The sequence below is a fragment of the Vicia villosa genome, linkage group LG7 (genome assembly GCF_029867415.1).
Source record: "Vicia villosa cultivar HV-30 ecotype Madison, WI linkage group LG7, Vvil1.0, whole genome shotgun sequence".
Classification (NCBI taxonomy): Eukaryota; Viridiplantae; Streptophyta; class Magnoliopsida; order Fabales; family Fabaceae; genus Vicia; species Vicia villosa.
Genome location: NC_081186.1, coordinates 95059129 through 95085545, shown reverse-complemented (window position 1 = coordinate 95085545; position 26417 = coordinate 95059129). Strand labels below are relative to the sequence as shown.

Here is a 26417-nt window from a genome sequence, read left to right as displayed (position 1 = left end):
TAGACTAATAGTTGAGATTTGATATATATATATATATATATATATATATATATATATATATATATATATATATATATATATATATATATATATATATATATATATATATATTCTTTACAAAACTACTTTTACTTTTAATGAAATTTCTACATATACTTGCAAAATGGTTTATTCAACAATATACTCACAATTCACTTTGTTTGCAATGACATGTTGGTTTTTAACATTGTGCGACTCTCCGAAATTTTTACATGTATCAGAAGGTTTGGATTAATTCCTTCAATGTAATTCGTTTATGAATGGAGAAATCATCGAGTTTACTTTTCAAAACATTAGAATTACGAATGTTATTAATATATCATCACAAATATTAAATCATATTTACTCCGTTCATTGTCATTTTTAAGTACTGTGTATAAGATTATGACTAATAAGAAAATTGTTGTTTTATTTTTATTTTTACTAGCGTTTAGACGGACACACGTGCCCGTCTGTATGTTTTCTTTAGTGTATAATCGAATAAAAATATAAACAGTATTTTTTATGTGTTAATTTTTTTTATTTAATTATTTATAAAATAATAAAAAAAATAAAATGAAAAAGAAATAAAAACTGTATATAAGAGTTAGTAAAGAGAAGTTGAAGTTAAAAAAAACTGAAAAAAATATAATTAGAAGGAAAATAGGCTATACCAAAATCATTTTTTGCCTTTACTATATATTACTAGCATTCAGACGGGCACTCCCGTGTCCGTCTGCCCCTTTTTAAATGTGCACAGCAGAGAAAAATAAATGTTTGTACATCTTTTAAGGAGGTATTTATGTTGTACAACACATTTTAAAAAAAATTAATAGTTAGACACAACATAAATGATTTCGTTTAAAATAGTGTTACGAGCCATATCTTCTTCCTACATGACCTTTGAACACTAATTCAATAATCCATATGTCTCTTCCAAAGTTTGAGTTATACGTCCTGCTAAAAATAATTCATATATAGACAGTATTACTAGAAGTAAACAAATTTAAGATATAATTGAATGTATGATCTCTAAACATGCTAATAATATTATTACACTTTGAAAGTGGGAAACAAATACATGCATTAAATTGTATTCAAAGACCGGTGCATACATTGCACAAACACATGCTAATAATATTTTTATATACGAAATTTACTATTGATCCAAATATTTTTATAAATGATACCTAAACAAAAATGAAGTCTGCATACGGAAAAAAATCTATTATTGATCTAAATATTTTTATGTACGAGAAATCGTATTTATGATAAAATATTTTTGATTCAAAAATGATATACGGGAAAAAATCTATTAATAATCCAAATATTTTTTTATACGAAAATTTAACATTGATCCAAATATTTTTGTAAATGATACCTAAATAAAAATAATATTTGTATTATTATTTACGAAAAATGGTATTTATGATCAAAAACATTTTTAATTTAAAAGTGGTATACGGGAAAAAATCTACTATTGATCTAAATATTTTTATATACGAAATTTACTATTGATCCAAATATTTTTGTAAATGATACCTAAACAAAAATGAAGTCTGTATATGGGAAAAAATTTATTATTGATATAAATATTTTTATATACGAGAAATGGTATTTATGATCAAATATTTTTTATCAAAAAATGATATATGGGAAAAAATCTATTATTGATCTAAATATTTTAATATACGAAAATTTAATATTAATTCAAATATTTTTGTAAATGATACCTAAACAAAAATAATATTTGTATACAGAAAAAAAATCTATTATTTAAGAAAAATGGTATTTATGACCCAAATATTTTTTATTAAAAAATGGTATACGGGAAAAAATCTATTATTGACCTAAATAATTTTATATACAAAATTTACTATTGATCCAAATATTTTTGTAAATGATACCTAAACAAAAATGAAGTCTGTATACGGGAAAAAAAATCTATTATAGATTTAAATATTTTTATTTACGAGAAATGGTATTTATGATCAAATATTTTTTATTCAGAAATGGTATACGAGAAAAAATCTATTATTGATCTAAATATTTTTTATACGAAAATTTAATATAGATCCAAATATTTTTGTAAATGATATCTAAATAAAAATAATATTTGTATTATTATTATTTACGAAAAATCTTATTTATGACTCAAATATTTTTTATTCAAAAAGGGTATATCGAAAAAATCTATTATTGATCTAAATATTTTTATATACGAAATTTACTATTGATCTAAAATTTTTGTAAATAATATCTAAACAAAAATGAAGTCTGTATACGGAAAAAAATCTATTATTGATCTAAATATTTTTATATAAGATAAATGTTATTTATGATCAAATACTTTTTATTCAAAAATGGTATACGGGAAAAAAATTATTATTGATCTAAATATTTTTATATACGAAATAATTAATTATTTATCTAAATTTTTTTTTAACATTTTCATTTAAAATAAATGATGTATCAAAATGTGCGTAAACGAACAGAACCCGTGTGTATGTAGAGATTTGTAACTAGTTTGAATTAAGCATATGAGTTTGACCAATTTTACTGGCCATTTGGTCAATCCAAAACAAGAATGATCATAATTTTCATGAAATGCTTCGTTAAAAGGTGATCTCCCGTGACTACCGGCCATGAAAGTGCTTAGATCGGTTCTTAGATAAAAAGATAAACATTTGGTAACAATCCCTATTTAGTGGCTGTGGTGTGGCACTATGAGGTGTCATGCTAAGTTTCTTTATGTGTCAAGATTCTATGGTTACTTTCTATTGTTGCGTTTGCTCAAATGAAAATTTCGACAGCATGTTTGCTCAATTGTATATAACATCCATGTCTTTAATAAGAAGTATCTTTAGAGTAAAATTAACGTATCTTTACAAATATTATAATTATAAAATAATAATTTTACATAAAATACATTCTGAAAAATCTATGGATGATTAGGAGTTTGTGTTTATTATGTTATCATAAGATGAATAGTCAAAATCTGAATAGACAACATCAAAATATCTTCCACTAGAAAACAATTGTTAGGATGGTTAGGAATTTGTCTAGTACTTATAACTAATTAACAAACTCTCAATCATACATATATGGGTTAAGAATTAAGATTAGTTGGCCAAAATTAATATATTTAATTAGACGTCTCATAACTTTTTCATGCAAATTTAATCAATTTAAGAGTTAAATTGAAAAATATTAGCATTAAGTAAATGTTTAAAAAAATCATTTGTATTTTTTCTTTGATGCTCATACTTCATCATTTCATTTAAGGAAAGTGAATAATTTTAAAGCACAAATAATATTTGTGGTTCTATGTGATGTACAAATAATATTGTCAAATGATTTTGATGATGACACCTCTTTCAGTGGTTAATTATCATGATACCTAAAAAGAAATAAATAAATTTAAAGTCTCATCAAGTCAAAGAAACAAGTATAAATTCAAATATCAAAGTTCTAATTGAAAGTATTGGACAATGTTGAATAAAGCAAGGAAATTTGATAATGTAAATTGGGGATCTTGAAGTCGTAAACTTAAAGATGTGAAAGTGTTAAAGGTCGTATGATATTACATTTAGCACGTTAACTTGTTTTGATCAGTTGATTGTAAATTATATAAGAGTAACTCTTGAGGTACTAAGGCAAAGCATATACACACAAAATATGTTCTCTAACCTTTCGAATCTTTAATAAAACTTCCTATGTAAAAGTTTTGTTTGTTTAGGGCTATTGAGTTAAACCTATGTAAAATCTCTAGTTGTTTAAAGTTATTGAGTTGAGTTTGTGTTAAAAAGATCGAGTTGTCTTTGTAAGATTTTTAGGTTGATCACGTTTAAATTATTTTGAAAGATTGTTTGAGTTGATCTTGTAAAAAAGCTCAAGGTTGTTTTAGTGAAAATCTCAAGGCCAAGTTGATTAGGCCGAACTACGACAAATATCTGGTGTGATCTTTCTATCACTTATCTCTTTTATTTATGTTATTTGTTTTAATCCCGATGCTTATTTCTACTTCTCTTTTATTCCGCTGCTCCATCTTTGGTTTCTTTTATCTTATAACGTAAACGTTTTTAAAATCAAAAGTTTTGTTAATCGGTTTTTTAGAAATTTAAATATCACAATTCATCTTTTTATTATGTTTAGAGTCATTTGGTCAATAAATAGCATCAAACTCTAACTTCTATTATAAAATTAATTATTTTAAAAGATAACTAGTAAGAGACCCGTGCTCCCGCACGGGTAATTGAATTATGATATTTTGTAAATAACTAAAAAAATATAATAATTTAGAATCTTCAAATAATAATCATGAAATAAAAAAATAACAACAAAATATTTGTTAATGTGATAATACATGAGTCTTAATGTCATAACACATAAATAATATCAAATACAAACTAGCGGGATACCCGTGCATTCGCACGGGTACTGGTATGGTACGCGCATTTGTTTTTAATATATAATAAAAATGAAATGAAAGAAAAATTAAATTGTAAAATAAAAAAAATTATTTATTTTTTATTTATTTAGAAGATGAAATGTAAATGATATCAATATTTGGATCAGTTGTTTCATTTTTCCTGTTTCATATAATTTCTACGATATGAGAAAAAAAAACAATAAAATTTTATTGAGTCACTACATGTTTGGATCAGTGGTTTCATTTTTCCCGTACTAAAGTTGAATTAGTAAGTTACTCCTTTTTATTAAAAATTTATTGACTAATTACAAAATTTTATTGACTCAGTGCATGTTTAGATCAGTGGTTTCATTTGTCATGTATTAAAGTTAGATCAGTAGTAAAGTTGTTCCTATTTATAACAATAGTATTTTTTTAACATGTATTAAAGTTAGATCAGTAGTAAAGTTGTTCCTGTATATAACAATAGTATTTTTTTTCCCTTAATGTTTTCACATATTTGAAAAAAATGATCGATAAATGTTTTTGTTATTCAATATTTAGATTAATAGTAAAATTGTTTTCATTTATAATAGTAAAAAAAAATTCTATATATAAAAGATAATTTTGTCATGATATTATTTATAGAAGTATTTGAATCAATAGTATAGTTGTTCCCCGTATAAATAAATATTTTAATCAACAATGTAATTTTTTCCGCATAATTTTTTGTTTGTTTGTTTTGACAATAATAAAAAATGATTTTAAATTTATAATGATCAACATTAGACATATTGTAAAATTTTTAATAGGATTATGAAGAAAAATATAAACCTTAGAGATTATAATATAATTAATGTTGATGCACATGAACTGAAGTGGTGAGTTAGTCATTAAATAATGCATTATAAAAACTTATAATTCAAGATCGAGATTTTTTTTGCAAAATAAAGTATGTCAAAATTTATAAATATAAATTATTGGTTATAAATGTTTTGAAGCAAGAACTTGAAAATGGGTAACAGCTGCATAATATTATAGGGTCATGCTAACATGTGCCCTTAGGGCACATGTTAATAAACCTAAAAATAGAAAAATTGTGTTGGAAAAAGTAATAGAAAAATTAATTGTCAACTTTTAATTAAAGCAATGCACAATTTCCAAGAATAAGTTTCTACATTTTAACTCTTAACATGTGCCTTTGGGGCACATTTTAGCATTATCCAATATTATATTATAAATATGTATTAATAGCAAACTGGATTGTAGCAAAGACTGAATTGTATCCGTTTTCAGAAAGAGTTATCATGTCAAGGCTGTTAGGAAAAAACATTTATGCATAGGGGTTAGATTTATTTCCAATAATATTTTTTATTACAATTTTAAATGTAGTGATATTTAGAAAATTTTAAATCCATTTCTTTTTACCTTACTTCACATTAAAAAAATTAAATACTGCAATACTTCTAAATATATAGTATCACTTTTTTAAAATGTAACAATACCTATATTTAATAATAAGTTGAAAATTCAATACATATTTGAAAAAATCAATACATATTAAAAATATTTTCACTCAGTATGAAATCATGTCATATTTTATTGTTAATTAGTACGATTCAATAGATATTTAAAATTAAATCAAATAATTAATATTGAAAATTTACTATTAATATTTGAACTCTTCTTCAAGTCTAGAACAATGGCTTCTCTTCCATAATTTCTTTCATCAATCTAAAAATTTACAAATAAATAAACAAATATTAATAAAACTATAAATAAGTAGAAATGAAATAAAATTAAATGAGATATAAATATTAAAAAAAATGAGTTAAATATGATATAAACTTTACCATTTACCAAAAATAAATTCAAAACTCATCAATTAAAACTTATTAAAAAAATCCATAAACACAACAAACATTTTTAATAGTAGTCAAACTCAACAAACATTGGGAGAAGGATGAAACTTCATAATGAGGATAGTTAGCAAATATTGGGAGAAGGAAAACTATTTTTTTTGTGCATGTCAGAGTACATTGATTGGGAAGAAGTAACGGAATTGAGTCAAAAATAATAAAATAAAGTCATGATTATCTTCAAAATTTTGAAAATATATGATGTCTCACATAAATGAAATATGAAACATTGAAAATCTATTGGAGAAAAACAAATTGAACAAACTGAAAAAGAAAATAGTATATAAGTTAATATTTTTCTAATAATAAAAATAACATTATAAACTAAGAAAACAAAAAAAAAAACACAAAAATTATAAGCTGACAAATTAATATAAGAAAAACAACATAGATAACTTTTTTTCTTGTTGGAAACAAAAGAACAACTCGTCGAAAAAATATATAGATGAAAGGTTAGTAAACTTAGAAATGGAGAGAACATGAATTAAAAATAATAATAAGAAAAAATTTATATTAATACATTTGAAATAAATAAATAAAAAAGAAAAATTGAAAATTGAAAAAAGAGAAGACAGAAATATTGAGAGGAAATTAACAATTGTTGAGGTGACATAGGAGAGAGTTGGTATTCAATGTCAGAAAAAAGTGAAAAAAAGTAAATCTGACATTAAATATTATATCACTACTTTTAAATATTTTGGTATTCAATGTCGAAATGATCACATATTTAATTTATCAATGACAAAGTGTGTAAATATGTACACCAACCGATTTGATTTGACATAGCTCTAGAGTTGTCTAAAGCTATAGTAGGCTTTTTCTTAAGAAAGTTCATTATCAGATTAATTACATGTGCAAAAGTTAAACTACAGCAAACTGTCTAATACATAGTTCATAGAAGTAGAGTAACTATTGTGTAACATAGTCCATTTAATACAAAAGTAATCTATATAGGCTGCAAAATATGCAGAACAATTAATTGTCTTCTGCAGATATTTTTTCATGGTAGCAATACAATATTTGCATTGAAGGTTAGAATTTGAAAAAGCATGTGATGAAAATAAAAGGAGATGTGGTCACATGGTCTGGGACACACAATTTTTCACCGATACAAATTATTAAAATGGGAGAAATAGTTTGAAAAACGAAAAAAACTAAAAAATATAAAATCAAAAAAAGAATTTAAATCATAAAATGTAGTAAAAAAATCGTCATTAATATATTACTAACAATTTTGTCTCAAAAACTAAATGCCTCATATGTATAATAAATTCACAATCAAAACTAATCAATGTTGCCAAGATGTAAAATTACAATTTGTCTCATATATATATAATAAATTTACAATCAAAACTAAATCAGTATTTTATAAAAAAGGACAATCAATATCAACAAATTAAAATGAAACAACAATTTTAAAAAGTCTAAAGAAATATAATAATAGAGATTTTGAGTATAGAAAATTAAATATTTTATAAATAAAACAATCAATATCAATTAAGTATATTCATACATAATATATTCATATTCAAAATCAAATAAGTAAGTTAGTAAGAAGAAAAGATCTGTGCAAAATGAAATCAACAAAACCATAAAGAAGATATATTGATGAAACAACAAAAAAATATCTTCTTTAATTTCATAGATCTGAAAACATTACTTATCTTTTTCACAGATCTAAAAAAAACCACTTATTTCACAGAGAAAAGAGAGAGAAAAATTTGTGATGTTTGATAGAAAAGAGAATAGAGTAGTATAGAAAGAAGAGATAGATGTTGAGGGAGAAAGACAATATAACGATAAAATAGGGAACAGTAAAAGCATTGAGAACATTATTTGACAGCAGCCTTGATTACCACCCGTTGGTACTCCCAATAGTTTGCTTCTTTTCTTCCTTCCCATACTTTACTTCTTTTCTTCTCCAAATACTCATAATTTTTTCTTCATGAGCCACTTCCGCTTTCTACTCAAGCATATCGGAAACAATTCTTACTTCACCAATTGTTTCGCCAGATATTTGTCAAAATAGATCAATTACAATTTACAACACACTAAAACGAAAAAATTTTACATAGAAAAATACAATAAATTATTTCCATGACAGAGGAACAAACTCCATAAATTCATTCACTACTGTTCTTTGGCACAAATTCACAAGAACCAGGAGGCATGAATAGTGGATTTTAAAAAACCAGATCCCTAAGTAAAAATAAAAGCAATTAAAGAACAAATATCAACAATGAATAAAATTCAGAAACCATTAATGGTTAAAGTTCTGATTTTTGACAAATCTAACAAAAAAATCAGATTAAAGGTTCTGGATTTTATCACAACTTTTCATATGCATGAGGAAATAAAAAACCAGTTAAAGAACATAATCAAGAACGAAGAAAGTTTAAAAATAGTCTTACATCGTTATCAACGACAACCATCTCTAAATGTTTCTTATTTTTGTTAACAATAGCCCATTTGTGATGGATTCAAACGAATATTTTCCACAGCTCCTTCATCGCATCGATGATCTTCACCAGTTCAAACGGCTTAGCCATGTGGAACTCAAAAGCAGAGAACGAATTAAAACAAGTTAGGGTAAACAAAGTTTGAGAAAAGAAAAATGTTGTTGGTAGAACAAAGAGAGAGAGAGAGAGAGAGAGAGAGAGAGAGAGAGAGAGAGAGAGAGAGAGAGAGAGAGAGAGAGAGAGAGAGAGAGAGAGAGAGATAATGGGAAAATTTTGAGGAAAAGGAAAGATGATGGAAATACTGTGAACAATGTGCACATTGGGAACTTAAAATTTGGAGCAGAGTTGGATTCCTTACCTGGTACATTTCTAAAGTTGTTGGTTCATGTCAGCTACTTTTGGTTCAAATGCAACTAAAGTGAGTTCAAATAATATAAATATAATCGTTTTCAGCTTATAGCCTTGTAAAACATGTTTCTAATGTAACTAAAATCAGTTAAAAGTCTGACAAATAGTTAGATTAGAGTCAAATTGCCCCCAAAATTGAGATTTGGCACAAAATTAAGCAAGGGTGTTGTTGTCTTTTCCAAAACATCTTCCTTTCTTATATTATAGATGTAAAATTTAGATATAAATGCAAAATTTGAAATGATTTTTTTTAAAAGGACAATAATCATATAAAATTAATTATATTAAATAATCATACACAAAGAAAAATTATATAATTTTGTGATGGAGAAAAAATTAATATTAAAAATAAAGATTTTGTCTCTTAAATTAAAATAATGATTGATTAAACTAAAATAAATATTATCTTGTTAGTGACCCGTGAGATAAATATATTTTTAATGTTATTCAAATTAAAAAATACATTGTATTATCATGCAATTGATATGGTATATTATTATTTATATACAAATAAATTTAAAATGAATTACTTAATTATTAAATAATTATACAAAGAAAAAAATTGACCCATAAGACGGATAGGGAATAAAAATAATTTTAGCATGTGAGTTGGAAAAAAAATTTAACATATACAAATGTAAAATTTAAGATATAAATGCAAAGTATTGAAAGACACCTCCAAAACTCTTTTATTGATAAATTTTAACAATTAATTTTTAGGTTAGTAGTAAGAAATAATGGTTACGGCCAAAGTATTGAAAGACACCTCCAATAGACATTTTTATTAAATCAAATCAGAACATGCAATTTTCTCAAAACAATACAAATTAGTTTAGATCAAGCATAAAATAAAATAGCCATTGGTGTACAACCCGGTTGAAATTCACATATTTGTAATTATTTATGTGGCATTTTTTTAAGTGAAATATTTTTCTCTAGTATCACCTCTCTTCTAGTATTTGAATTTAGATTATTCATCAAAGAGCTACTCGTTACAACCATATCAATGGTGCCTTCAAAAGTAGTAATACAAATTTTACACTTATATCTCAAAAACAAACTATAACTTCATAAATAAATATGGAGTATTTGTAGTTTCATAAATGATTGAGACACGGCTACAACAACAATAATGAAATGGATAAATGAATAAAACAATGCTTACAATAAACCTACCAGAGGCCTATAAGTTATAACCATCAAGATTTTGTTCTCTTGTATGGATTAGGAAAAAAAACTGCGAGAAAAGAGATGTGAACTTTCACCACATGTCATCAAGAGAAGACTTTTATTAGAACATATAAATAATCTAGTTGAAATATCTCATTTTTTCTTCTAGTCAACTGTTATTGAAGAAGCTAACCGTATTTTCAGAGAATCAACATTTAGAATATATATATATATATATATATATATATATATATATATATATATATATATATAGTCTTCTTTAGCTTTTGAATAATTGCTTGTATTGGCACTCATTTCCCTACTATCAGTATTTGCATGGCAGACGAGGGCATATTGACAGAATCGACATTTCCAGCACTTGTCGTCGTCAACATAAGTAGCTTCTCGCTCTCCAAGCCCAAACTCAAGACAAGAATGAATTTGATCTTTTAACCATTCTGAATCATATGCAAATTTATCTTTGCAAAGGAATGAATGATCTTTCTGATACTATATCTGATATGAAGCAAACAAAACCATGTCTCCTTTCAAAATCAAATTTTAAATGCATGAAAAAATAATGTGTCTAAAGAAGACTTATGACAAAAAAACTATTTTGAGCTAAAACTCTGAGCATACCTCAATAAAAGTTGATCGTTAGCCATGGAGAACATCATATATGTATTTTTGTAATATCTCACCACTTCATCAAGTGTCTGCATGCAACATCAATCAACCAAATAATTATCATAATTTTGGAAATAAAAAAGAATTCAATGACAATAGAAAAGTGGTAGAAACTCATTTTCTTCTACTTACCAAAGCAGATAATTCAAAGTCAGCACTTAGCACTTTGAGATCTTCACATATAATACTTTGAGGGTTTAAGCTAAAATAAGTAAAAATGCTTTTAGAAGGAGATTTATCAGCAACTAAATTGCCCCACATATACTTGTAAGTTATAGCACATCAATTGAAGCCTACCAGAAGGAAGAGTCCCGTAAGGATTCAATCAAATGCATTAGCATGAAATGAAATTTCACATCACTCCTAGCATGAAAATGAAATTTCACATCTCTTTGTGTATTTTGAGCAGGCGTCTGTGTCAATTAGTATTAGATTATGATTATTTTTAGTTAATGACATCCGAACTTCGTCAATCACTCATATCATCCATATATCATCTGCAAAGCCTATTGTGATATCAGAAGAATAGTTTATCATGATCTAAAACTACCAAATTCCCACCATTAAAAACCTGTAAATTCTACGATTTCTCAGAAATCTAGTATGTTATTATCAGTAACACTAAAAGGCTAGTCAGTACATGGTATTAGATTTTTTACCATAAATCAATAAGAACCTAAAAAAATGTCAATAAGAACTTAAAACTTATTAAACTACACGTTTCACAACCTGATTTCTAGTGTTATGTTATCAAAAATCAAAACCTATTAAACTTATGAGATGTCATTAACTTACATTGGTAGTTCTCGAGTTAATCCGTCAAACAAAATAATTGATTCACACCATTAATAAAATTAAGAAGCTTTAGGGTCCAGCGATCTTCTTGAGATTGAACCTTCAATTCCACCCATGTTATAACTTGCATCTCAGCAGCACTATCATCACTCCTATACCGTAAAGGGTGTTGAAGAAAAATGAAGTGGATGGACTAAGGAGATTCTTAATGTGATGCTCAATTGCATTGATTTCATGGTCAGTTGGGTCTTTGGCAACCTGTACATTAACATAGAAAATATTGAGGAAATCATATATAGTGTAGAACAGTTCAATTTATGAAATTAGTCATGGTAAAATTAAAAGGTTGTTATTAGTATCACATATATCAAAGAACCTACTCACAAAAATAACTAAATCATACAAAACACTGACACCGAATATAACACAACAATTAATTGAGAAAATGAATTCACATGAATCGATCTGTGTTAGAGACCGGACACACTTCCATAGGAAGTCTAAATGCTACAGAGAATATGTAAAATTCAATAATCCAACGATAGTTGAAATGGGAAAAACAAAAACAAAAATCACTTTCAATTTGGGAGGAAATCCTTCTGTCCTAAAAAAACTAAAACAACTTTTCACATTAAGCTGCCTTTGACATTGAGGTTGGGCCTGTACTTCTTTGCCTGGATCTTGTTTATCATCTTCATTATCTTACCAGCATTATTAATAAATCTAACACGAACTGAAAGGTAAACAGAGAAAATATGAAAGATATGCTGTCAGAGAATGGATTGTTCTTGTTCAAACTTGAATTTTTATCTAGTTAGAGAGCCACCTTGCCACCAAAACATTAGTGCTTCGGCAATATTGAAAATAATAATAATGATATTCACTTAGACTTTTCAACAAACACATTAAATGCAAAAAAAAATATGAAGCTTACTGGATCTGGCTTTAATGTAACCTCATTCTTTTGATCATTCACATTTAAGGATGCAATCGTGTTTCCTCATGTCTTGGCAAAGAGCAGCGCTACATCAATAGAGTGATTCCCCTTCATAGCAAACTACAGATAATGGAATATTACCTGCAAATAAAGAAGATGCGAAGCGAGATCGAGTGAAATGAAGATAGAGTTTCTCAACGCTAGGGTTTGAAGACAAAGAGAGATAAGAGAGAAAATGAGAGAGGGAGAGAAGGAAAAGGTTGAGTCATCTAGGGTTTAGAAAAAGATAAATCAAGCACCAATGTCGAATCTGCAGACAACTATCATATAAAAATAAAGGAACTGAACTTGTAGGAACATGAGAAACAATGTCAGATTTTGATTAAGAGGGAGGTTGAAGAAAATACAACGAACCTGATTTGAGTACCAAATTTGCAAAAACAGAAAATACATTACAATATCAAGATGTTTACCTGATTTTGATTAAGAGGGAGGTTGAAGAAAATAAATGAAGGTTGAGTATTTTGTAGTTAGGGTTAGAGGTGAGAGAAGAGAGAAGAGGAAAGGAGAGAAGAGAGAGACGAGAGGGAAAAATAATTTAAAATGAGAGAGAGAAAAGAGTATAAAGATGTGTAGAGTAATTTGGAATTGAGAAATGATTTTAATTGCCAAGTGTCAAATAGATATTGGAATGTAGAAAAGTTGTAGTGTTAATTTGTTAGTTACTAAAATATCCTTTTTGTAGTGCAAATATTTTTTGAGGAAAGGACACTATTGGTAGTTTGGTCAATTGATTAGTAATGGGTAGATAGTAGATAGTAGATATGGTAATTTCAAATACTTCTTTTAACATGAGACTTTTTATAAACAAATTCCACCGTTAAATAGTGAAGAACTTACTATATAAAAAGGAAAAGGAAGAATACAAATATTTTTATATGCTATTGATTTTAATTTATAAGATTATGGTTAACCATATTTACCTCTACAACGAGGTAGTCATCCTTTTGGTTTATGGAGACCATCTCGTCCAAACTTCTATTTTTGGTCACACATAATGACATTTTTAGATGCATACCAAGCAAAGACAAAAGGCTTTGTCATCGATAATGTGAGATATTGGATCAAACTCTAGTATTGTCGAAGGGTAGCTTCTTGGTTCGACAGTTCGACAGAGTTAAGCATGAAGTCGAAGTATTGTTCACATGCTGGTGTCGAAGTGTGCATGCTGAAGTCGAAGATGGGTCTAGCATGCAGATGTCGAAGATGCTAGAGTTGTTAGCATGTTAAATTAGGTTTTAGTGTTTAAACCCTAATTTGTTAAGTTAGCTTGTTTATTAAGTTGACTTGTGTAATGGGCCTTGCTGAAAAAACCCATTAGTTAGTATGTTAGGTTTTATTATAAATAGCATACTAGTCTCTCATCATTGCTAAGCTGCAAATCCTAATTTAGGGTGAGAGAGGTTATTTGTTATTCTTGTAAACTTGTAATCTTGTTTTAAGAGAAAGTAAAAGAATAGCAGTTATAACCAATTCTTGTGTTCTTATTCTCTTCCCTAATTCCCTATTATACTTTGTTATTGGTATCGTTTTTCACAACAAATTGGTGCGGTGAGCGTGGAGAAGATGCCTTCAACAAAGTATGAGATTGAAAAGTTCACCGGAGTGAATGATTTCGGTCTGTGGCGCTTGAAGATGAAAGCCCTACTGGTTCAGCAGGGTTGTTTGGAAGCGTTAAAGGGAGAGGCAGCCATGAATGCAGAATTGACGGCAGCGGAGAAGACGAATATGATCGAGAAAGCACACAGCGCAATTTTGTTGAGCCTTGGTGATAAGGTTCTCCGGCAGGTATCAAAGGAGACGACGGCATCAGGGTTATGGGTGAAACTTGAAAGTTTGTATATGACCAAATCGCTGGTAAATCGACTCTACCTGAAGCAAGCTTTGTATTCATTCAAGATGATTGAAGACAAATTATTGGCTGAGCAGTTGGATATGTCCAACAAGCTGATTCTTGATCTTGAAAATATTGATGTGAAGATCGATGATGAAGATCAAGCGCTGTTACTATTGTGTTCTTTGCCTCGATCACATGCTCACTTCAAAGAAACTCTCTTGTATGGAAGGGAGTCCCTGACGTTTGAAGAAGTTCAATCAGCCTTGTACTCTAAGGACTTGAATGAACGAAAGGAGCATAAACCTTCGACTGTTGGCGAAGGTTTGGCCGTTAAAGGAAAACTCTTACGAAAGGATGGTAAGTTCGACAAGAAGAAAGGCAAAAGCCAGTCGAAGACTTACAGTGGCGAAGCATCTGGCATTCGATGCTACCATTGTAAAAAGGAGGGTCACACAAGAAAGGTGTGCCCTGAACGCTTGAAATATCATGGAGGTAAGGATAATGGCAACGCTGCCATTGTTCAAGATGATTTCGAATCATCTGATGTTCTTGTGGTTTCAAGCAGTGACTCTAAGAAGGAGTGGATTATGGATTCAGGTTGCACTTGGCACATGACTCCAAACAAAGACTTGTTCGAGGAATTATGTGATCAAGATGGTGGATCAGTATTGCTGGGAAACAACAAGGCTTGCAAGATTGCAGGTGTTGGATCTGTGAGATTCAAGCTCCATGATGAGTCAATAAGGTTGTTGACTGAAGTCAGGTATGTTCCTGATTTGAAGAGAAATCTGCTTTCTCTTGGTGAATTCGACAAGAAAGGATATGTTTTCCAAGGAGAGAAAAGTATCCTAAGAGTCATGAAAGGTTCGAAGGAAGTCTTGACAGGCGTGAAGAAACAAGGCTTGTATACCCTTGAGGCTGAAGTTGTAAGTGGTTCGACAAATGTTGCATCCACGAAACCTTTGTCGAAAACAGAAATCTGGCACATGAGATTGGGCCATGTCAGTGAAAAGGGTCTAGTCGAATCAGGGAAACAAAATCTGCTTGGTGGAGACAAAGTCGAAAAGCTGAAGTTTTGTGAACCCTGTGTACTTGGAAAATCTTGCAGAGTGAAGTTCAACAAAGGCAAACAAAGAACACATGGATCCCTTGATTACATCCATGCTGATCTTTGGGGGCCTGCAAGGTGTCCATCACATTCAGGAGCAAGGTATTTTCTATCCATAGTAGATGATTATTCCAGAAAATTATGGGTATTCATCCAGAAGACTAAGGATGAAACTTTTGAGAATTTCAAAAGTTGGAAGACTCTGGTTGAAAATCAGACTGGCAGAAAGGTCAAGAGGTTGAGAACCGACAATGGCCTTGAATTTTGCAATGAGGCATTCGACAGTTTTTGTGCTGCCTCTGGTATTGCAAGGCATAGAACTACTGCAGGTACTCCACAGCAAAATGGTTTTGCTGAAAGGTTTAATCGAACTATTTTGGAGAGAGTCAGATGCATGTTGACTAGTGCAGGGTTAACAAAGGTGTTCTGGGCTGAGGCTGTTTCGACAGCAACATATCTGATAAACAAATGTCCTTCGACAGTGTTAGATATGAAGACACCTGAAGAAGTTTGGTCGGGACATCCACCAGATCTCGACAAACTGAGAGTATTTGGCTGCGTAGCCTATGCTCACATTAGGCAAGACAAGGTCGAACCTAGAGCTTTGAAATGCATGTTCATGGGATACCCTGAAGGAGTCAAAGCTTATAGGCTATGGTGCCTAGAGCCAGGTCACAGGAGGTGTATCACCAGTCGAGATGTAGTTTTCAATGAAGCTGAAATGGCTTTTAAGAAAACTAATGATGTTGGTCGAAGTACAGAAACATCTGACGAAGAGCTGGAACAGGTAGAGATTCCTGTTGAGGTGGAGCATGTTGATGCTGAATTGCATATCCCAGATGAAGTCGAAGAAGAAGCAGAAGATGCTGAAGTTGAGGAAACTGACGATGACTACCTATTGTCGAGAGATAGGTCGAGAAGAGTCATCAAGCCACCTCAGAGACTTGGATATGCAGATCTTATAGCTTATGCCTTAATCTCTGCAAGTGAGGTTCTAGACGAAGAACCTAGAGACTATAAGGAAGTTATGAGGAGTCGAAATAAGACTGAATGGCTGAAGGCCATGGATGATGAGATGAAATCTCTTCATGATAATCATACTTGGGAACTGATCAAGAAACCTGTTGGGGCAAGGTTAGTCAGCTGTAAATGGATTTTCAAAGTTAAGGAAGGAATTGAAGGAGTGACGTCGAAAAGATACAAGGCAAGGTTAGTTGCAAGGGGTTTCACTCAGAAAGAAGGTGTCGACTTCAATGATGTGTTTTCTCCTGTTGTGAAGCATAGGTCCATTCGAATGTTGCTTGCCATGGTGGCACAGTTCGATCTTGAACTGGAACAGATGGATGTGAAGACTGCGTTCTTGTATGGTGATCTAGATGAAACGATCCTGATGAGGCAACCTGAAGGGTATGTCGAAGAGGGGAAGGAAGATTATGTGTGCAAGTTAAAGAGAACTTTGTATGGGCTGAAACAATCTCCTCGACAGTGGAATAGGAGATTCGACAAGTTCATGGCACGCATAAGTTTCATTAGAAGTCAGTTCGACCACTGCATTTACTTCAGATTTCGACCTGGTAATTCATTTGTTATTTTGTTGCTTTATGTGGATGATATTCTCATAGCAAGCAACAATGTTGAAGATGTGATGAGGGTGAAGGCTGAACTCAATAAGGAGTTCGATATGAAGGATCTGGGAGCTGCTTCCAGGATTCTTGGAATTGACATTCGAAGAGATAGAAAGAAGTCGAAGTTATGTCTATCTCAAGAGGCATATCTACGGAAGATTCTTGAAAAGTTTGGTATGTCGAATTCGAAGCCAGTTGTGACTCCAACAAACCCTCAATTCAAGCTGAGTATTGATCAGTGTCCCAGTACTGATGTCGAAAGAGCCTATATGAATAGCATTCCGTATGCTAATATAGTTGGTTCTTTGATGTATGCTATGGTTTGTACTAGACCAGACATAGCATACGCAGTAAGTCTTGTAAGCAGGTACATGGCGAATCCTGGAAAGGCTCACTGGCAAGCATTGATGTGGATTTTAAGGTACATAAATGGGTCTCTGAATAGAGTCCTAATTTATGGTGGAGCCTTGGGTGAAGATAGTAAAGCAGTAATAGAAGGATATGTCGACTCTGATTATGCAGGTTGTATGGATTCCAGAAAATCTATTTCTGGATATGTTTTCACTATGTTTGGCACTGCAATTAGTTGGAAAGCAACACTTCAGAAGGTTGTTGCTCTATCAACCACTGAAGCGGAGTATATTGCCCTAACTGAAGCTGTGAAAGAAGCATTGTGGCTTGAAGGTTTTGCGAAGGAGCTAAAACTTCAAGGTCGAGGTATCACTGTTAAATGTGATAGTCAAAGTGCAATACACCTGTCGAAGAATTCAGCCTATCATGAGCGAACTAAGCACATTGATGTGAGGCTGCATTTCGTCAGAGGAGTAATCGAGCGTGGAGAAGTCCAAGTGCTGAAGGTTTCGACTGAAGACAATGCTGCTGATATGATCACCAAGACATTGCCGAGTTGCAAGTTTTTCCACTGTATGCAGTTGATAAAGCTGCATGAAGAAAGCTAGTTTGTTCCTTGACGTTGTAGAGTTAGGTCCAAGGTGGAGATTTGTGAGATATTGGATCGAACTCTAGTATTGTCGAAGGGTAGCTTCTTGGTTCGACAGTTCGACAGAGTTAAGCATGAAGTCGAAGTATTGTTCACATGCTGGTGTCGAAGTGTGCATGCTGAAGTCGAAGATGGGTCTAGCATGCAGATGTCGAAGATGCTAGAGTTGTTAGCATGTTAAATTAGGTTTTAGTGTTTAAACCCTAATTTGTTAAGTTAGCTTGTTTATTAAGTTGACTTGTGTAATGGGCCTTGCTGAAAAAACCCATTAGTTAGTATGTTAGGTTTTATTATAAATAGCATACTAGTCTCTCATCATTGCTAAGCTGCAAATCCTAATTTAGGGTGAGAGAGGTTATTTGTTATTCTTGTAAACTTGTAATCTTGTTTTAAGAGAAAGTAAAAGAATAGCAGTTATAACCAATTCTTGTGTTCTTATTCTCTTCCCTAATTCCCTATTATACTTTGTTATTGGTATCGTTTTTCACAACAGATAAACAATAAGAATTATGCATAACAATATCTTGGCAAATGTTTATAATAATTATGGGATAATTTATTGAAATTTTTGTTTATTACTATGTTGTAATTAATTAAATATTCAAAACCTAAATTGACAACATCCTAATGGTTTGAATTATTAGGAATTTGTCTAGTACTCATAACTAATTAACAAATTTTGAATCACCCACATATTAGTTAAGATGAATTAGACCTCAATCTAAAAAATAACCTAAATAAAAAAAAGTTGGAAACAATGTTTTTTTATGATTAATTTAACAAGATTAAATTTTATGCACATCATTATCAAAGAAATAGACTTAAACCTGCGTATGTGATCCAAAGTTTAAGAGTACTTAATTTATTTAGGATTATTTTGTAATATATTGTGTGACTTTCTCTATGCTAAAATATATACATGTTTTCAAATTTCTTCTTTTTTAAAATTCTCGTGGAAAACTTTCTGAACCTTTTTAATTGGAATATAATCAATTATCACACATAGATGATTGAATAATAATATTGTATCTTCTAAATATATAAATGTAATTTTTTCGATGATTAATTTTACCATTTTAAAAAGGAATAGTGACACATTCTATTGTCCAATTATATTTTATCTATGTATGAACTTTGAAATTTATGAAAGAATCTGAATTGATATCTTAGAATCAACATAATTTGAAGTTATAAAGGATAAAAATGAGTTTGAAAAGAAGATCCGTTGGACATGTCTGTTTTGCCACAGTTTCTCGCATGACAAGTCAAGATTTTATGCTCACACTCTTTAATAAACCCACTATTTTTTGTGGATTTTTTAGACATGAACATTAAAATAAGTTTTTGTAATTTTAATATTAAAAAGGTGCAATGCCCGCATGCGCACCTCACTATTTTTTGTGGATTTTTTAGACATGAACATTAAAATAAGTTTTTGTAATTTTAATATTAAAAAGGTGCAATGCCCGCATGCGCACCTTACGCGCCTTACATACTGCGTGCCCCGCCCCCAACTCATTTTTTTTATTTTTACTTTTGCAAAAAAAATTATTGTTTGTCATCTCTAATTTGAAGCATGAAATAAGAATAAAATTGTTAAAAGAATACGTCCATAAATAACAATGTAATTAATCGGAAACAAATTAAAAAGAAAATGACTAAGGAAAAAATTACTTATTTAGGAGTTCTAGCTTTTTGACATAGTTTGTGAGCTTTTGGTGATGTTGGTTCTATCGAACTTAGTTGGAACTTGCAATGGAGATAAAGATAATATGTCTATTCTCTTTATCCTCTCCTCTGTTTTGCAAAAGGTGACAAGCTTTGATATGGACATAAAACAATGTGACACATATATGTATCTTAACATGATTGAAACTTATCCCCTCACTATTTATTAATTATAGATGTGAATACATTATATTTATACATATGTACTCACATATACATATACTTATACTAATTAAATCTACTTATAATATACTTCAGAATACATGTTTATTTGACAAACTCTGTTATTAGCATCTTATAACTTAATTTAATATTGTAGTATCACAAATTTCTTCATTAGCCTTGGTTTGCACTTGAATACTCCATCTTGAGCTCTTGACATCTTTTTTCTCATTGCCTGTTCTTGAGCTCTGGACATCTTTTTCATCCTTGCCTGTTCTTGAAACTGCCTCTCCTTTGCAGCATCAATCCCTTCCTCAGCATTGGTTTGTTCTTTCAATCGTTTCAGACGCATTTTGTCCCTCCACATCCTTCTCTCAAGCTCATCTACATCTATTTCTTCATCACTATAATCATCACCAACCACCGTTTCGGTTTGTCTGATAAAAGTATCTCCTTCTCCATAGGAACCACGGAACCTCGTGTCATCAAACATCATCAAACACATGGTGGTAACTGACAGAAAAACAACACAAAACAAAATTCTCACTTCATCAGAGGCAGGGCTAGGATATCAATAAATGAACAGATCTAAACTACACACAAATTAAACATGGAAAGTACAAGCATCAATGATAATTCTAAATGGATTTTCTCATAGACAAATCACCAAACACATGGTGACTGACAAAAAAACAAAACAATAATGTTTTTAACAAATCAACCAACTATGAAAAGAGGATCTAACACCAAACCAGTCATTAACACACCCCAAAAGCATTAAAAAAGCAACATGAAACTAAGAAACATACAATAAATTCAACTGTTGATCAACCAAGAAAAAAAAAGTTGAAAAATCACCATCGTAGTAGAATCATCACACACAATAAAATCACAAAACCCATGAACTGAAGAGTAAAAAAGATGAAAATTTGATCGATGAGTGAAATCTTACCAGAAAATAGAGAAATGGGTCTCTGTGAGTGTGACCAGAGGTCAATTAGGGAGGGTAAATTAGGAGAGTTCTTTGTGGGTTGTGTGTGGTGTGGGGTTTCACGTGTGGCTTGTAGTTAGGCTTGGTGATTTTGACAAGGTACTAACATGAGTCGGTCCAATCTCTCAAAAACAAAGACACATGACAATCAAAAAAAATATTTAAAAAAATAAAAATCCAAAATAAATAAAATATTTAACAACAACAATTATAAACCTTATCCAATTAGGTGGATATCAACTTTCGTCATAATATTTTATTAATGATCATGTTCCTATATAAATAATTAATCTTGATATCTTTTTTAATAACTTCTTTAGTAATTTTTCTGAATCTTCCTCTTCCTCTAATTATCTGCATTTTCTTCATCTGATTTATTCTCCTTACTACAAAATCTACGAGTCTTCTTATTTTTTCATCCTTTTGTATCATGGACTCAAGATACTTAAACTGTGTGACTTCAAGGATAATATGGTCTGCAAATTTCACCTCTAAGTTAGAAACACTTCTTCTTTTGTTGAACTTACATTCCATATACTCCGTCTTACTTCTACTTAGGCGAAAAACATGTGTTTCTAAAGTCCGTCTCCAAGTTTTCAACATCTCATTTAACTCCTCTTTCGACTCTCCAAAAAGGACTATATCATCTGCAAAAAGCATGCATGTTGGTGCTAGCTCTTGAATGTGTTCCGTGAGTACATCCAAAATTAAGGTAAAAAGATAGGGGATTAAGTTTGACCCTTGATGCAAACCAATTTTAACGGGAAAATCGTTTGTCTCTCCACCTTGTGTTTGAACACTAATCGATACCCCTTCATACATATCTTGGATCGTTCGAATATATGCAAATTTAACTCATTTCTTCTCTAGGGATTTCCACAAAATATCTCTAAGCACTGTATCATAAGCCTTATCCAAGTCAAATAAAATTAAAAGCGGGTCTTGTTGGTCTATCTGATACTGCTCCAACACACGCCGTAATAGATAAATCACTTTCATGGTCGACCTTCCCGGCATTAAACCAAACTGATTCTCTGTGACTTGACTCTCTTTTCTTAATCTCCGTTCAATCACTCTTTTCCATAACTTTATGGTATGACTCATAAGCTTAATCTCCCTATAATTTGCACAATTTTGTATATCCTCGTTGTTCTTATAGATTAAAACTAAAGTGTTTCTTCTCCATTCATCCGACATGCGTTTTGACCTCATAATTTTCTTAAAGAGTTTAGTGAATCACTCAATACCTCTATCTCCAAGAATTTTCCACACTTCAATAGGTATGTTGTTTGGCCCAATCACCTTACTTCTACTTATTCTTTTCAACACTTCCTTTACCTCATATTTCGGAATCCAACGATAGTAATTATAGTTTCGATCCTCTTCTCTAATGTTGAGTCTGCTAGAGTCTGGTGAGATATAATATTCTTCATTAAATAAGTTATAAAAATACGTCTTCCATATATCTTTTATATCTTTTCCATGAACTAATATTTTGCCTTCTTCATTCTTAACACACTTCACTCGATTCAAATCTCTAGTCTTTCTTTCTTTTCCCTTAGCAAGCATATATATAGATTTTTCTACCTCATTGATTCTTAGAGATTGGTATAGTCCATCAAAAGCTTGGGTTCTTGCTTCACTCACCGCCTTCTTGGTCTCATTCTTAGCTTTCCTGTATTTTTCCCAAGTTTCGGAATTTTACACGTAGACCTGCCTTTAAAACAATTATTTTTTACTTTATTTTTACTTTGGACACTCTCATTCCATCACCATGATTCTTTACCCCTAGGTCCAAAATCTCTTGATTCACCCAACATCTCTTTAGCCACTTTTCTAATCTCTTGAGTCATCTTGTTCCACATATCATTTGCATTTCCTTGTGGTTGTCCAAACCCTTCCTCCAAGATCTTGTGTTGGAAAATTCCTTGTTTTCACCCATCAAATGTCACCACATAATCAGTGACGCTACCATATGACTTCTTCTCTTTTCTCTCCCTTTAATTCTTACATCCATCCCCTTCTAGGAAAAGTTTCCCTCCTTATGGTATATCCTGAAGTAAGCCTTCTAAATTCTTTCAAAATTTTACCATAAGGTGTTATGTTATAACCCAACTTGAGGTGCCATGCACTAATAACATTAAAGGTGTTTTGTTCCACTATAAATTTCAAGGCTATCATTCGATATTCTACTCTTTTCACATCTTCAAACTTAAAAAAAAATAACTTAAAAATCAGTCTAAAAAATATTAAAAGCTGTGTATACATTATGTTTAAAATCTAATTTATATGCATCATTGAGTTAAAATGTTTTATGTGGTTAATCAATTATAATTATTAAATTATTAAAATATTTAATTTTAATTTTAATTATATCTACCATGTCACATCATGTACAAACACGTGTATAATGAATATAACTTTTGTAAGTATTTTTTATCCTGTGTAGTCGGTTTTTTTTTTGGGTTTAGGCCCTCCATTTTATTAAAAAAAAAAAAAGTTTTTCTTTTAAGAAAAAGTCAAATACTCATTAACCATAGCTTTATATTTGATCCTCAATTATGGAAAGAATGTTAAGATTTGGCATAAATCAGAACACAGATTTGATATTTAACTCATTACAAAGAACAATACCACTTGTTTTCTGCCTAACAAAAAAGTGGAATACCATTGTCCCTTTCTCAAGAGTTTCTCTCAGATTCATCAATAATATTATCAAATGGTAAATGTTTTATTCGATGTTAAATATTATTTTCAGATCATATGTATATGAGTATGTGATTATTATAATTTGAACTTTGTGACTTTTTTTAAAATTGATTATTTTGTTGTTGTAGATTCACTTTGTGCTTCTGATTAGTCGACAAGGTAAAGTGAGGCTCACAAAATGGTATTCACCATATTCTCAAAAGGAAAGATCCAAGGTACATGTCTATGATTCAAATATAAAATGTTTGTTTTAACATCATTGTAATTTTAATAATCAAATTGTATCAATTGTTGGATTCGAGATCACATGGTGCATTGCTTTTGTCACCGAAAGTGAGCATTTTGTTTTTTGGGTCGGATATAAAATACATGTTGGGTCACCATAAACAGCATGAATAATGATTTTGGTGGTGATCTATGAGAGAAATCTAAAATAAATATTTCACATTTTATATCCTTACCTATGTTTGAAACTGCGACATATTAGGAAGATTCTAAAGTCTCATATTGGTTGGAGATAGAGCATTGAAAGAGTATATATAGAGGGTCACTCTTCACCTTACCAACCGTTTTGTAAGGATGAAGTAGGTCAAACTCTAATACGGCATGTAAAAATAAATATGTTGGGACGCGTTTTTGACTAACTCACGCAGTTCTAAATATATTTTTAGTGTTATATTTTGGTTGCTAGTAGCTTAATTGCTAGAATTTCTTTTCATAAAATGTATAAATTAGATGCTAGAATCGTCTTTGTTATATAGTACAGATGAATCGTGACTAACTAGCACAACACTTTTTAAAAAGTTAAGACAACCCTAATTGCAGCTATCAATTGAGCTATCAATTGAGCTAGATTAACATGACAAATTTTTCTTAATTATGCTAAATGTTTTTTATTCATAAAGTAAATTATTATCTTGTATCATGATTTTGTATATTGATTCCCCTTGTTCAAAATTTAATGGGTATACTAGCTAAATCTCTTAAGCTAATTCTAGTTATGTTTTGTTCTTGATCTTTTGGAGGTACTTAGAGAGTTAAGTGGCCTAGTTATCTCTCGAGGCCCAAAGCTATGCAACTTTGTGGAGTGGAGGGGACTCAAAGTTGTTTATAAAAGGTGTGTTTGAACTCTCAAACAATATAATAATTTAACTCCCAACATTCTGATTAATAGTGTTTGTAATCTTTAACATTACACGTTCTCAAAAACAACTCTGTCACTATTATATCTAGTGTCTGAGTCTATATCTGTCTATAAAATACATTGCTAAACTTTAAATAACTCGGAGTCTCATGGTTTTGATGTGTTGTTTAGATATGCTAGTCTTTACTTTTGCATATGCAACGATCAAGAAGACAATGAATTGGAGACACTTTCCATCATTCATCACTATGTTGAGACATTGGATCGCTATTTTGGCAGTGTAAGCATCAATCATTCTGAACTCTTGTTAATAATTTGTGTACAAATTTTAGTGTCTGAATTTTTTTTTCTCACATGCTCACCAGGTTTGTGAGCTAGATTTAATCTTTAACTTCCATAAGGTAAAACATCTCTTCTCAAACACCATTTTCTCTAACAATTACTAAACTTAAAATTTTCTTCCCACATTAATAATACAAAGTTATTGATTGAATGGTGAAAAAAATGTTATGATATCATTAGGCATATTTTATATTGGATGAAGTTTTGTTGGCTGGAATGATGCAAGAGACTAGCAAGAGAACAACTCTTAGACTCATAGCTGCACAGGTATGATTTTTTTAAACCTTTGATATTTTGATACTTTGTTTTTGAAAAGAAAAAAAGTTGAGATTTTGGTATGTGTTGTAGGAGGAGTTAGTGGAAGCTGCAAAAGAGGAGGCTAGTTCATTGAGTAATATAATTGCACAAGCCACTAAATAAGAGCTTTGTTGAGGAGTGAATTTTATTGCAAATAAACATGGAAAATGGCTCCCTCCTTATTTTGTCAAATTATAGAACTTGTGTGTCAAAACAAACCCAAATTCTTACCACTTTTGATATTATTTTTATTTTTAATAATGACTTTTTGTAATATATTTATTATTTTCTCCTTTATTTTATTTTTTTCTATTTTAGTGAAATTCATTATTTTTAGTAGTCTATTGCAGTGCAGTGTTTTAAAAATTGGTTCGGAGAGATTGATTCAACTCGAAATTAGAAAGATAATTAGTCTGAATTGACTATTAAATCAGTCATAACCAAATAGGTAAAAATCGATTTAAATCTGTCAAAATTGAAAAAATTGACTAATAAAATATTATTGCAATCTAGATGGAGTAATATTGCTTGCTCTAATTTACTTGTTTTCAAAAGTTAAAATTGACAATGTTTGGTCAGTGCTCATACCTCTCGGCACAAGCTCTGAATT

The 26417-nt window shown here is 30.4% G+C and overlaps 1 protein-coding gene and 1 long non-coding RNA gene across 2 annotated transcripts; one reads left to right on the top strand and one right to left on the bottom strand.

The window, feature by feature from the left end:
- Positions 1-20300: 20300 nt before the first annotated feature.
- Positions 20301-21453, bottom strand: LOC131617871 (uncharacterized). The gene is made up of 2 exons (XR_009288697.1): positions 21277-21453; positions 20301-20837 (listed from the first exon to the last, which is right to left on the bottom strand). It is a non-coding gene; the product is annotated as an uncharacterized LOC131617871 (long non-coding RNA).
- Positions 21454-21689: 236 nt separating this feature from the next.
- LOC131617870 (AP-1 complex subunit sigma-2-like) lies at positions 21690-26130 on the top strand. The gene is made up of 7 exons (XM_058889140.1): positions 21690-24037; positions 24153-24239; positions 25050-25141; positions 25340-25448; positions 25534-25569; positions 25691-25777; positions 25859-26130. The coding sequence occupies exons 1-7, from the start codon at positions 24035-24037 to the stop codon at positions 25928-25930; spliced, it is 486 nt and encodes a 161-aa protein (XP_058745123.1). The 5' UTR covers positions 21690-24034; the 3' UTR covers positions 25931-26130.
- Positions 26131-26417: the final 287 nt, after the last annotated feature.